The 14915-nt window shown below is 45.7% G+C and overlaps 1 protein-coding gene across 5 annotated transcripts in view; it reads left to right on the top strand.

Annotated features, from left to right (window-relative positions):
- The window catches only part of RALY (RALY heterogeneous nuclear ribonucleoprotein), a 64977-nt gene that overhangs the window by 28195 nt on the left and 21867 nt on the right, over positions 1 to 14915 (top strand). For 2 of the 5 annotated variants that reach the window (XM_069952136.1, XM_069952135.1), the window contains exons 1-2: positions 2899 to 2948; positions 13495 to 13764. In XM_069952136.1, coding sequence (XP_069808237.1) covers positions 2903 to 2948; positions 13495 to 13764 — 316 coding nt within the window. In that variant the 5' untranslated portion in view covers positions 2899 to 2902. Of the gene's footprint in view, positions 1 to 2898; positions 2949 to 13210; positions 13243 to 13494; positions 13765 to 14915 lie in introns of those variants that run through there. The other 3 variants (XM_069952137.1, XM_069952138.1, XM_069952139.1) reach the window with 2 other exon arrangements.

Genomic DNA, 14915 nt, shown 5'->3' with positions numbered 1-14915 from the left:
GACAGGGGGAGAGAGGCTGGGGTGACAGGGGGAGAGATGCTGGGGTGACAGGGGGAGAGATGCTGGGGTGACAGGGGGAGAGATGCTGGGGTGACAGGGGGGAGAGAAGAGATGCTGGGGTGACGGGGGGAGAGATGCTGGGGTGACAGGGGGGGGAGAGATTCTGGGGTGACAGGGGGGAGAGAAGAGATGCTGGGGTGACGGGGGGAGAGATGCTGGGGTGACGGGGGGAGAGATGCTGGGGTGACAGGGGGAGAGATGCTGGGGTGACAGGGGGAGAGAGGCTGGGGTGACAGGGGGAGAGAGGCTGGGGTGACAGGGGGAGAGAGGCTGGGGTGACAGGGGGAGAGAGGCTGGGTGACAGGGGGAGAGAGGCTGGGTGACAGGGGGAGAGATGCTGGGGTGACAGGGGGAGAGATGCTGGGGTGACAGGGGGAGAGATGCTGGGGTGACAGGGGGGGGAGAGATTCTGGGGTGACAGGGGGGAGAGAAGAGATGCTGGGGTGACGGGGGGAGAGATGCTGGGGTGACAGGGGGAGAGAGGCTGGGGTGACAGGGGGAGAGAGGCTGGGCTGACAGGGGGAGAGATGCTGGGGTGACAGGGGGCAGAGATGCTGGGGTGACAGGGGGGAGAGATGCTGGGGTGATGGGGGGGGGAGAGGCTGGGGTGACAGGGGGAGAGAGGCTGGGGTGACAGGGGGAGAGATGCTGGGGTGACAGGGGGAGAGAGGCTGGGGTGACAGGGGGAGAGAGGCTGGGCTGACAGGGGGAGAGATGCTGGGGTGACAGGGGGAGAGATGCTGGGGTGACAGGGGGGAGAGAGGCTGGGGTGACAGGGGGGAGAGATGCTGGGGTGACAGGGGGAGAGAGGCTGGGTGACAGGGGGAGAGATGCTGGGGTGACAGGGGGAGAGATGCTGGGGTGACAGGGGGGAGAGAGGCTGGGGTGACAGGGGGGAGAGATGCTGGGGTGACAGGGGGAGAGAGGCTGGGTGACAGGGGGAGAGAGGCTGGGGTGACAGGGGGAGAGAGGCTGGGCTGACAGGGGGAGAGATGCTGGGGTGACAGGGGGGAGAGGCTGGGGTGACAGGGGGAGAGATTCTGGGGTGACAGGGGGGAGAGAAGAGATGCTGGGGTGACGGGGGGAGAGATGCTGGGGTGACAGGGGGGGGGAGCTGATGTGGGGCACAGGGAGAAGCGCGGTAGAGGCAGGCTGGTCCCCCGTTACGGGGCCGGAGTGAGCTGGGCGTCCGCCCCCACTAACCTTGCAGCAGACCGCAGACCAGCCAGGACGGTCCCCCCCAGTATAGTTACGGGGCCAGAGTGAGCTTTGGGCACGGAAAGGCTGTAATACACCGTCCCGGAAGCTCACAGCTGCAGCCCCTCGGTGCCTGGATTCTCTCCTGCTCTGCAGCGCAATGTCACATGGCCGCCGAGCAGGAGAGAATCCAGGCACCGAGGGGCTGCAGCTGTGAGCTTCCGGGACGGTGTATTACAGCCTTTCCGTGCCCAAAGCTCACTCCGGCCCTGTAACTATACTGGAGGGGACCGTCCTGGCTGGTCTGCGGTCTGCTGCAAGGTTAGTGGGGGCGGACGCCTAGTCCGACGCTGGGGCGGGGGGGGGGGGGAGAGCTGCACAGAATTCTCCTGCCCACTCACTGTGCGGTCTCTCTCCTCCCCTGTTCTCCTTCCTCTTGCAGGGACTTCAAAAAAATGGCCACCCCTCCCCAGGTAAGCTGTGTACTGCGCATGTCTATGCACATGCGCAGTACACAGTGACGGAGCCTCCAGTTTGAGTGAACCAGACGGACTCCGTCGGTTCACTCCAATGTTATAGAGGTGCCGTATAGTGTCTGTGTGTATGTCGTGAAATGACGTCACACACAGACACTATTAAAATGGCAGCCCCCTGTGCATACATTAGTTTGAATAAAAGACACTCAAAACCAATGTAAAAAAAAAAAAAAAAAATACAACACACCTATTTTTTCTTGTTACTTTTTATTAAAAAATTTTCAAAAATGTGACACTGTCCCTTTAAGCCAATTTTTGCTTCCTGACTCTGATCAGTCGGTAAAGCACCCAGCTCACCAAGGCTCCCGATCATCAGTCACTGCCGGTCATTTCAGGGAGGGCAATTACAGCAGTGGCACCTACGGTGAGATTGTATTCTATACTTATACTCAGTTTGTTAGTAGGCTATACTATGGTGTTCCTGATTATGGTTGAGGCTCCTAAAGGAACCCCCGAAGTAGACGTGAATGACGCTCAAAAGGTGTAGCATGATGCACAGTAGTGTCATAGCCTTGGGAGTACATCAATAAAAAAAAAAAATTATTTGGGGATACTTATTTGATTTGTATGAATTCTCCTGGCGAGTATGTCCAAAAGTTTTTCGGCCCATATACAACTGTATATACTGGATGAATACAACCGCATGTGTTATTGATAAACCGCCACTATATAGCCAGCAGTATACTGTTTCTGTGCTTGACTAGGTTGGAAAATACATGGAAGGTGTTTTTCTAGACTGATGGATCCCATTCCAATAGATGCCACAAGGTCACTTTTTCGGCATTCATCAGACCCAGTGGAATTTGTAGACATTTTCGGCGTTTGTGCCAGAAGCGCAAATGCTAAACCCGCTACAGATTCTGCACAATATAAAGTCCCTAAAGCATACGGAACAGGACAAGACCCGGGCTAAATATATAGAATGGTATAATAGAATTATTACACCTGTCAGGGGCGATGGCGTGTCTTCTGTAAGGCATATCATATAATTAAGCCGTATGAGTTTAAGTGTAATTACCAAATTATCTTGTCTATTAATTACACCGCGATATCACCACAAAACTACACGCCAAAAGTGACAAGGCTCATTTCTGTCACCGTGGAAACAGATGAAGCCTGTAGGCCTCACTCCACCATGGAGATGCAGTTACCATGGTAACCATGAATCAGCCCTATTATTAGTTAATGGGACTGGTATTGTAGTCTACAATATTTGTTTTGAAGTGGAGATTGGAGTGAAGGTTAAGCTGAGCCGCCGAAAGTGTCAGATCCCCCCCCCCCCCCCAAAAAAGCGAGCGGTGCTAATATTATTTCCACACATACCCATGCGGGAGAAAACAGCAGTATATAATAATCAGGCACTTTATGCAGTACAATCTATTTCCTCTACTTGTTATAGAAGCGAGGACAAAGGCAAATGACTGAATGCCATCAGTAAATATAATAATTGGCTATGGGGGTAGCGGTGGCGCACTACCTCATTACGCCATTATGGCTGGTAAACTCGGAGCAATGATATGTTATATAGCTCTTAGACCAAATAAACACAGAGTTACACATCATTGGGTTAACAATTTTCCTTCCTGCTATAAACGCTTTTACGATGCGCAGAGGTGGAGGAACATGGACATGAATATACTCGTATTTAATTAAAAAAGGCAATGAAAATGACTGACTATGAAAACACACAAAAATATTCATATAACCCCCTATCAAAAATTATGATAGGATCGCCACTTTCAGGATGGTCAGATTTTTTTTAATTTTTTTTTACTTAGAAGCAAAGGCAGAATCGCAGATATGGTATCAACCTTTAAAAGAGAAGTCCGGAAAAAATCATAATTTCCCAGTAGACAGGGACGGGGGGAACATGAAAAACAAGCAATACTTACCTCTCCCTGTGCCTCTGCAGCATTGTCTTACCACTCCGGAACCACCACCAGAATTCGTATTTCTCAAGTTGCGATGTCGTCTCGATTCAGGGGAAAATACCCAACCCAGCTGATAGATTGCTGACTCAGTCCCGACCCAGTCTCTGGGACATTCCACCAGACCCAGACGATTCTGACACTACCATCAGAGACACTATGGCTTGATAAAGGTCCTGGAGGACCAAAACATTGCCGATAACAGGATTTACGGTCTTGTACTGACTCTTTATACTTACTCTGGTTGAAACAAAGGAATTATTCACTTTGCAATAAAAATGTTCTCTTGACTTATTTAAGAGTGCCATGGTTCATTTTCCCAGTATAAATTGGTGGTTGAAGAACCAGTTACCACATAGCACCTGATCTGGAGAGAGGTGTGCAGTTCAGAATATCCATTCCGCCCCAGTCACTGACTGGCTGAGCGGGCAATCCATCAGCCGAGTCATGACGTCCCTCCAGAAGGAGATCCAGGAGCCCGGTGGGAGTCCCGGCTCGGTAAGGCAGTGCTGCGGAGGCACGGGGAGGGGTAAGTATCGCTTATTTATTATGCTTCTCCCTGCCCTTGCCTTCTGGGAAATTATGATTTTCTCTGGACTTCTAGCTGAACATTGCGTCTTCATCATATGTACAGAACATGAATACAGAATCATGAGTGTTATGCAAACACTAAATATCTCAAGCGCTCTTTACTCCAGTCAAGAATTTTTCGGTAGGATACAAGTAATGAATAGTGATGAGCGAACATGTTCGTAAATGTTCGCTTGTTTGTACGCACATGATGCTAATTGTTCACGTTCGCTGATCACAAACAGTTCGTTCGATGATCGGAATGGTTATTCCGATCATTTTCGAACATATTCCAACTTGAGAATGTACGTAACTGCGTAATTTATGCTTTGCACCTAATAATCTGTACACCTGTGCGCGGACCAAAACGTGCGCTTCTACTGTACGTACGTAAGTTGTTTGTGAATGTTTTTTTTATGTTCGTGTTCGGGATCTGAACTGAACATCGGGATGTTTGGTCATCACTGGTAATGAACCCCATTGAAATCAATGGGGGATTTGAGCATTTAACCAGATGCCCCCTGCTGGGATCTCTACTGATGAATGGGAGACAGCGATCTGTGCAGAGTGTGCCCGCAGGGTCTCTGCAGTCTGAGAGGAGGAGTACACCATACTATGGGCCCTGCATACATATGGGACAGGTGGACTCCTTCAGGATCAGCCTATACTTTTATAGTAAGATCCTTAATGTGTTTTGCAGAAACCGATGGCATTTTTTCTGTTTTAATTTTTACATATTTCGTTTAAACATCCCTTTAAGGGACGAACTATACAAAAAATTAAAAGAAAAAAATGCAATAGGTTACTACAGTGGGTTTAACTTCAACATCACTTAAGATGAGCGCATCTTGAGTGCACTCGGGTTCATCCAAAGCCGAACCCTCTGCATTTGATTACTGGTGACTGAAGAAGTTGGATGCAGCCCTAAGTCTGGCTGGAAAACCTGGATCCAGTCCAGCGACATTAGACCTATCAGTTATCTAACACTGTCAGCAGCTCCTGTCAAAGCGCTGACAGATTCCCTTTATGTTACACCACTGACTGGAATGGAAGCTAGAAAGCGCAGCGGTAGAGGAAACATGCTGGGCATTTCAAAAACCTTGCAATGCAATCATTTTGTCATGAAAGTTTCCTATTAGCATTAGCGAGTCTGAGGAGGAATCATCTGAGTAGAGGTAATGTCCTTTACTCCTCAACCTCATTAAGAGCTTGTTGGAGTAAGGATAAAAAGGAAGGTAACCATTATTGGGAGCTGGACGTGTAATGAATATCAGATAGAGATGACTCGACATCACGTTAAGGCTGATTGGATCGTACATAGCGGCCACCACCTGGGCTTGGATCATTGAACCTGTAGTGTTTTGCTGATGTACCCCCGCCCCCCAAACAAAAAAAAATAGGAGCACAGCATACATCACACATACAGTACATCAATTATACATGCTCACTATGTCAGTGTAATAAATGCTGCTTTTTGGACTCCATCATGTCCTCCTTTCCCTTCTTCCTCCTGTAACATATATAAAGGTTTCCATCATGTCCTCCTTTCCCTTCTTCCTCCTGTAACATATATAAAGGTTTCCCTCATGTCCTCCTTTCCCTTCTACCTCCTGTAACATATATAAAGGTTTCCATCATGTCCTTCTTTCCCTTCTACCTCCTGTAACATATATAAAGGTTTCCATCATGTCCCCCCTTTCCCTTCTTCCTCCTGTAACATATATATAGGTTTCCATCATGTCCTCCCTTTCCCTTCTTCCTCCTGTAACATATATAAAGGTTTCCATCATGTCCCTTCTTTCCCTTCTTCCTCCTGTAACATATATAAAGGTTTCCATCATGTCCTCCTTTCCCTTCTTCCTCCTGTAATATATATATAAAGGTTTCCATCATGTCCTCCTTTCCCTTCTTCCTCCTGTAACATATATAAAGGTTTCCATCATGTCCCCCTTTCCCTTCTTCCCTCCTGTAACACATATAAAGGTTTCCATAATGTCTTCCCTTTCCCTTCTTCCCTCCTGTAACATATATAAAGGTTTCCATCATGTCCTCCCTTTCCCTTCTTCCTCCTGTAACATATATAAAGGTTTCCATCATGTCCTCCTTTCCCTTCTTCCTCCTGTAACATATATAAAGGTTTCCATCATGTCTTCCCTTTCCCTTCTTCCTCCTGTAACATATATAAAGGTTCCATCATGTCCCCCCTTTCCCTTCTTCCTCCTGTAACATATATAAAGATTTCCATCATGTCCTTCTTTTCCCTTCTTCCTCCAGTAACATATATAAAGCTTTCCATCATGTCCTCCTTTCCCTTCCTCCTCCTGTAACATATATAAAGGTTCCATCATATCCTCCTTTCCCTTCTTGCTCCTGTAACATATATAAAGGTTTTCATCATGCCCTCCCTTTCCCTTCTTCCCTCTTGTAACATATATAAAGGCTTTCATGGTGTCTCCCCCCTTCCCTTCTGAGACGGCTGATGTAAACAATTCCCTGGCCAGCGTTATCTGCAAATTTGTAGCTTCTTTGTAACACTGGGAAGGTTAATCCAAGGTCAAGGTTGCTAATAAACTCACTATGATGAACCCTCCCAGCATTACAAAGTAGCAGATAAGGTCTTATTTACATCAGCCGTCTCAGAAGGGAGGGTGGAGGAGGGGGAGACAGAGAGAAAAGCTCACACACAGATTTTTGTGTCTTCAGCAGAAAGCAGCAGCTCAGAACTGGGGGAAGGAGACTGAATAGATAATAACAAGTATTGAATGAATTGTTACTCTATGGGCAGAGTTATACTTTAAGGATCTTACTATAAAAGTATATGCTGATCCTGGAGGAGGTTTGGGAGTCCACATGTGCCATATGTATGCAGGGCCCATAGTATGGTGTACTCCTCCTCTCAGACTGCGGAGACACTGCGGGCACACTCTGCACAGATCGCTGTCTCCCATTCATCAGTAGAGATCCCATAATTGGCTGATTTAATAATACATTTCTAAAAGCTTTGCCTCTTGTCAGGAAATGATTTTCATTTAACAAGCCATCAGTTCACTGAGTGTTTTTTATGCTTAATTGATGACTGACACGTTCAGACGCAGCCCAAAATCTAATCATTTGCCTTCCTTTCTCTTTTAATAAATTGCTCATTGTAACAGTTTTAATTTCCTTCCAAAGCCGAACGCGGTCACGACAAGGTTGTCACACGCTCGGGGTAACAACGGCCGCGGATTCCGGGGTCAATCGATGGATTTTTATTTCTGTAATTGACACAATTAGTAAAAAGGCAACAAAACGGTTCATGACGTGAACAAAAATAATCGGCTTATCTTCAATTATAGGATGTGATGTTATTACACGGGCAGCTTTAGGATGTGTGTATTTATAGCAATACAAGGTCACGAACCACGGTCACCTATTATTCACCGACAGAGATGAGCGGGACTGGAGCGGGCTTGAGAACCATTGTTTGGCATTTAAAGGGGTACTCCAGGCGGGGGTTATTTTTAGGGTATGGCCGGGGAAGGGGGTGGAAATAGAGACCGCCGGTCACTTACCTCCCCGATTCCAGTGCCGGATCCCGGATCGCACCGCTCCGTTCTCCCGCTCGCTGCCTCTTCCTGGTCTGAGCTGCGGCTTGAGATGTGACGTCTCAAGGCAGCTCAGTTATTCAGTGGCCGAGGCGGAACCCTGCTACAACTGCTTAATGGCTATGCTGCCTTGAGAAGTCACGTCTCAAGACGCACCTCTGACCAGGAAGCGGTGGCTGGACGGGAGAACGGGGCGGCGTGATCTGGGATCCGGCACTGGAACCGGGGAGGTAAGTTACCGGCGGTCTCTATTTCCACCTCTTCCCCGGCCATACCCTAAAAATAACCCCCGCCCGGAGTACCCCTTTAATTACTGGTGGCTGAAGAAGTTTCTTGGGGACAATATGAATACAGTCTATGGCCTATGGCTGTATCCATGTATTCTCAGACTCCCTAGGGCTGCATGAAACTTCTTCAGCTACCGGTAGTCAAATGCCGAACAATCGGACATGAGCGTGCAAGAGTCACACTCATCTCTACTCACCAATATCAGTGAAGTCTTACAAGGAAAAGATTAGAATATCCACTGCTCACAAATCAGCTGTAGACTGTAGACTAAGGGTTTAAAAACGCGTCGGCTAACTGTATTTGTGGACATGTTTTTATTTATATTATTTTTATTTATTTTTATTTATTTATTACTTATATTCATTTATATTAGCTTTATTTATTTATTTATTATTTCTATTTATTTCTATTACATTTATTTTTTAATATTATTTCTATTTTATTTTTTATAAAAATTCATTTTAAGTTTTATTTAAACTTTAACAGACAAAATAAAGTAAAGTAAGAGGTTTGTTGTGGATAAACCTTTGTTCTTAGCATTAGGCTACATTCACACATCTAGTAGTTTTTCAGGACCGTATATGATGTCTGCAATAGCCCGCAATCTTCATCTGTAATCTGCAAAAATTTCTCTGTAATGCATCCATAGGCTTAATTTACACAACGTAAATTTTTTAATTAATAACGGCCGTTGCAACACTGGAGGCTATTTATTGAAAATTAAAATAACACTGGGTCCTATGGAACTCTGTATACCCTCCTGCCAGATAGAAAACTGACAGTGCAGACAATGTAAAGTGCGGCTCCAGTAGTACCAGCCGGCATGAACCTCACAGACAGCGGTCGTTCAGTGACACGGCCGTGTCAGAGAACGGCCACTGTCATACCAACTGGGAACCCGGCTATTATCTGTATTTTTTGTGGATCAGCAAAGAAGGGGAAGGTGAAAGGAAAATAAGTGGGAATGGTTTAAAGTTCATAATTTTTTTTTATAGATTTGCAGCTGTTACAGACATTTCTTCCATAAAAATTACGAAACTGCAAAAATTACGGCAGCTCCCATAGACTTCTATGGGAGAATCTGCGCCACAATTACAGTCTGTACTAGGGCTTGGCAGTAATATTTGCGAATTACGGGTCCATAAAACTACAAACAGTGTGAGCGGCCTAATTGAAATCAATGGGCCCTAAATTAGTGGATCCGCAATTACAGACAAAAGTATATGTGTGCATTGACTCGTTCACAAGATTAGTGACTTTATGTCGGCAATCGTTGTTTGCAATCCACAAAAAATTGTTCGCAGTGCGTCCATAATCTGTATTCTTGCAGATCCACAAAAAAACGCGAAGTTGATGTAACGTCCGTAAATACGGATCCCATTGACTTCTATTGGGTAATTGTTCCGCGGTTACGCTCCGCACAATTTCTGTGCAGAAAGGATTGCGGATCTGTAAAACTACGGATAGTGTGAATGGGCCCTAAATATGTGCAGAATTTTTCATCCTCAATTACGGACAAATTTACGTAACGCGTGAATAAGGCCAAAGACTTGACTTACGCTAGGTTCACACTGCTTTAGGTGTTCAGAATTTGAATAATGGGACCAAAAGGGTTTTTCAACCGCAGCAGCTAAGTTCACACATAAGAGACAGCAAAAAGTTTCAGAGACAGCAAAAGTTTTTGTGCAAACACCCATTTTGCCTTAACTTTTATGACTTTTTGCTGTGTGCACCAATCACACTAGGGAGATGGAGGGGGTTGAGAGCAGGGGACGCGGTTGTGCAAGTCTGCAGCTGTTGCTGATATTTGAACATAAATTAGAAAGTAGAGTCTGCTTTTTTCCCCCCTTTTTTTCAGGAAACAGCACAATGCTGCGTTTACACGTAACGATTATCGTGCGAATTTGCGCGATAACTTTCGAAATCGAACGATAATCGTACGTGTAAACGCAACGAACGATCAAACGACGAGCGAGAAATCGTTCATTTTGATCTTTGAACAACTACTCAAATCGTCGTTGATCGTTCGCAAAAAATTAGCAGATCGTTCCGTGTGAACAGTCGTTCGCCGATTTAACCAATGTGTGAGATAGGCTTAAGCGATCGCAAAACGATCGCAAAACAAATTTTCCGTACGATATATCGTACCGTCTAAACGCTGATCGTTATGAAAAAAAACTGTTACTCTGACATCGCTAACCGTACGATCGGGTCAATTATCGTTTCGTGTAAACGCAGCATTATACTCATCCGTGAGCTGAGGCTAGTATTGTAATACCAGACACAACCCATGTAGAATGTCGCAGATTAGGAGGGGAAAAAATAATTAAAGGGGACAGCACCGCTCTAGTCTGCAGGTCAGGTGCGGTTTGTAATTAAGCTCCAATAACGTCAATGGAACCGAGTTACAAATCCTGTACCCAAACTGGAGACAAGAGCGGTGCTGTCTCTGGAAGAAAGCGGCCATGTTTTCCCAGTGCTGAATAACACCTTTAAAACTTTTTAAATCTATAAAAAATAATTTTGTAAGTAATAAAGATGAGCGAACCTGAACGCTCTGCATTGGATTACCAGTGGCTGCAGAAGTTGGATGCAGCCCTAGGGAGTCCTGGTGGATACATGGATACAGTCTATGGCCTATGGCTGTGTCCACCAGGACTCCCTAGGGCTGCATCCAACTTCTTCAGCCACCAGTAATCCAATGCCGCACGCTCGTGTACGCTCATGTCTGTAAAGAGTCCATTGTATAATGGCCGTGTGACATCATCATGTGACATCATTATCCAATAGATAATTGCAAAACAATTATAATTTTGCGTTAGAAGATTTGTACACAAAGATTTTCGTCCTGTACGAGATGACATGAGATTTTCTTACTGAGCTGGAGCCAGAACATGTCTAACCCCTGGTGTAGTGGATATGAGCCGTATCTGGGCCCTATACTAATCTGTAATAATACAGCTAAGTAATATGTGTACAGCACAGTGTACAGTGACAGTCCGGTGAGAACCAAGCCGATAATCTGCAATAATACAGCTAAGTAATATGTGTACAGCACAGTGTAGAGTGACAGTCCGGTGAGAGCCAAGCCGATAATCTGCAATAATAACAGCAGCAGACTGGTAGGGTTTGACGGCTTTTTTTCAGCCAATCATCATGCAGGAGAGTCTTTGGGATCTTGTAGCATCACGTGGGAACCCTATATGTCGATAGCAGCGAATGGCTGGCCAGATCAGATGACCTGGGCATATAAGAATCAGGTCCCGCGATGCTCGCTTCAGACGCAGACTGGATGAGCATAGGGAGAGAGCTGCTGTCTGTTAGGGAGAGCGTTAGGCAGGGAATTAGTGTGCGGTTAGGCAGGAATCCGACATGAAGAACCCAATAGTCCTTCTAGGGGCTTAAAAGTTTTAAAACTTTTTTTTTTCTTTTTTTTTTTTGGACTTGTAGTGCAGCTGTCAGTAGTCAATTTGTCCTGTTGCTGACATTCTCTTGGCTGGCTGGGATCTGTAGTTCAGCTATACCTATCCTCACTGTGCTGTGTCCAGTCTCCCCCCACAGAGGCGCCCATGCATGCTGCCCCTGCTGTTTCCTGTCCATTTCCGTGGTGTTTCCATCCAGGTTTTCACGCAACTTTCCCTGTGCAGAGCTTTGGTCCCCTGCAAAAATGCTCGAGTTTCCCATTGACTTCAATGGGGTTCGTAGCTCGAAACGAGCACCCGAGTATCGGGAAATATTCGTCTCGAGTATCGAGCACCCGAGCATTTTAGTACTCGCTCATCTCTAATATTTCTGGGGTGCAGGTTCTCCCCACCACAGATTTATTAGCTTTGTCCTATGACCATTCTTACATTATTATACATAGTTACCAATCCAGCCGGCAAGACCCATGGTAGCCCAGGCCAGAGCTGGATAGTTACTTACCATCAAGAAATCATACTTTTTCGTTCTTGTTTTTTTGTTGTTGTTTTTTGTCTTTTTTTCAATTAATTCCCAGAATTCGTCCGTCTCTTCCGTTCCTGTGAACGTGTAGCCATGCAGGACAATCCAATCTCCTAGAAGATCTTACTAATTGTCTTGTAAGAGCCTGAAGAGGATGACATGTTTCTTCCCATTGCCAGTTCTGGCTTTATAAACCGTGCAGGCAGCCATGCATGCCCCATAGCGTATAGTGGAAGTGACATCTCTCACATTCACTTCTCTTCCATTGATAGATGAATATATGAGCGCAGCGTGGCCAATCTACCAATGTATGTGGGATATAGAGGAGTCGTACAGCTGGAAGAAACCCTTGTCAACCCAGTCACGTACACATTGTGGACTCACTGGAAGCTCCTATATGAAGCTTGTTTGTCCGGTTGACCTGTTTGCAGTTTCTGCCAGTGGGGGGGGACACTAAAGATAGCATGAAAACATCTCGCAAATGTAGAGAGTTAATTTGGCAAAAATTTGGATAATTAAAGGGGTAGTTCACAAAAAAAAATGTTTCTTTTAAATCAACTGGTACCAGAAAGTGCCAGAAATTTGTAAATTACTTCTATTAAAAAAAAAAATCTCCAGTCTTCCAGTACTTATCAGCTGCTGTAGGAAGTGGTGTATTCTCTCCAGTCTGACACAGTGCTCTCTGCTGCCACCTCTGTCCATGTCAGGAACTGTCCAGAGCAGCAGCAAATCCTAATAAAAAACCTCTCCTGCTCTCCAGACTGGAAAGTATACATAACTTCCTGCAGGACATACAGCAGCTGATCAGTACTGGAAGACTTTTTTTTTGTAATAGAAGTAAATTACAAATCTCTTACACCAGTTTTCTATGTTTAAATCAACATTATACATACGGCCACTAGGTGTCTCCCTTCCTGTGCTCCATGCTCCCTGTGTGCTGATATTTGGTCTTTTCTCTCTTCAAAAAAAAAAAAAAGAGACCAAACACAGGAAGTCCCTGTTGCTTACAGACATGGCTTGGTATTGATTGACAGCCATTCCTGAGCACGCACGGAGCGGGATGAGTCTTCACTGTGCATGTGTACAGCTGCTGCACATCCACATTTAGGAGCAGAGATTCCTGGGGGTGCTCGCATTGTATGGCCAGCTCTCCTGTCACACAGCACCAAAACCTCTGTAACCACACAGTGACATTATACTGAGTGAACACTTGGAATAAAATTGTTCAATTGTGATAAAATTTAGGCCAATTTCAGGTTTTCCATCCAAAGTGATACGTCTATAACACTACGGCCATTGATACACTCTTGATACGTATATGTACCGTAACAAATAACAGGACACATGCTCTACTATAGCTAACCCCGCCATGTTTCTTTGTCTTTTCAGCCTACGGGGAGAAAATGTCCCTGAAAGCCGCTACAAGCAACATCACCAACAAGAATGACCCCAAGTCCCTGAACTCCAGAGTTTTCATTGGTAACCTGAACACGGCGGTGGTGAAGAAGAGCGATGTAGAGTCCATCTTCTCCAAATACGGACGCGTTGTTGGCTGCTCGGTCCACAAGGGATATGCATTTGTACAGTATCTGAACGAGAGGCACGCACGGGGGGCTGTCCTGGGCGAGAACGGAAGAGTGCTGGCCGGACAGACGCTCGGTATGTGATGATTGATGCAACAGTGGTTTATTGATACCCTGCTTTTATATACTATGGGGGAGATTTATCAAACATGGTGTAAAGTGAAACTGGCTCAGTTGCCCCTAACAACCAATCAGATTCCACCTCTCATTTTTCAAAGAGTCTGTGAGGAATAAAAGGTGGAATCTGATTGGTTGCTAGGGGCAACTGAGCCAGTCTCACTTTACACCATGTTTGATAAATCTCCCCCTATATATCTATCCAATAGGCAGTACCCCATTCTGTAGGTAACTATTGTACACCAACAACCTGTCTTCTTAGGCTGTTCTGCTAAGATGATACTATGAGGACCCCACTGTGATCGCCACATCATTGCTGTACACTTTAGTAGTAGTTGAGCTGAGCATGCTCGAGTCCGATCATTCGGCATTTGATAATCGGTGGCTGAAGAAGTTGAATGCCACCCTAGGGAGGCCAGGAAAACACAGATACAACCATAGGCCGTAGACTGTATCCATGTTTTCAGGACTCCCTAGGGCGGCATCCAACTTCTTCAGCCACTGGTATTCAAAACGGACTTGAGCATGCTCGAATTTCCCTTCTCTCTAGTAGTAATAATAGTAAAGAGTTGTATAGTATACTTTGGTATTATAGCATAGATTTTGTGTAATATTTTAGCTACAATGTGGCATATCATCTTCAATGGCACTGAGCTGTAATACCAGACTAAACACATGGACAAATGTGGCACTGTTTCCAAAAGAAACCTCGTCTTCGACAACCTCTTTTTCGAAAAGTTGTCCGCCACTGGAAAAAACAGAATACATTGGCTCAGTATGAATATTCCACCTCGGAAGCAATATGCCATACACTGGAGGTTCCTTTGGAAACCTGGATATTAGAGATGGCCGCAACTAAAGTAGGCCGAGTCCGATCGTTCGGCATTCGATTACCGGTGGCTGAAGAAGTTGGCTGCAGCTCTAGGGGGTCCTGGTGGATACAGCCTATGGCCTATGGCTGTGCCCAGACGTTAGGCATTTGATTTATTGACCACTGAGGTTAAGGTCCTAGATGTTAGCCCTGGGGCAGGGATTGTCTAGTGCAGTGGGTCCGGCATCCAGAGAGAATAGAAGTCAATGATGTGACCCATACAGATGATCTGGCATCAA

The sequence above is a fragment of the Dendropsophus ebraccatus genome, chromosome 14 (assembly GCF_027789765.1).
Source record: "Dendropsophus ebraccatus isolate aDenEbr1 chromosome 14, aDenEbr1.pat, whole genome shotgun sequence".
Taxonomy (NCBI): domain Eukaryota; kingdom Metazoa; phylum Chordata; class Amphibia; order Anura; family Hylidae; genus Dendropsophus; species Dendropsophus ebraccatus.
The sequence above is the reverse complement of the archived record's forward strand: the minus strand, read 5'-3'. Positions and strand labels throughout refer to the sequence as shown.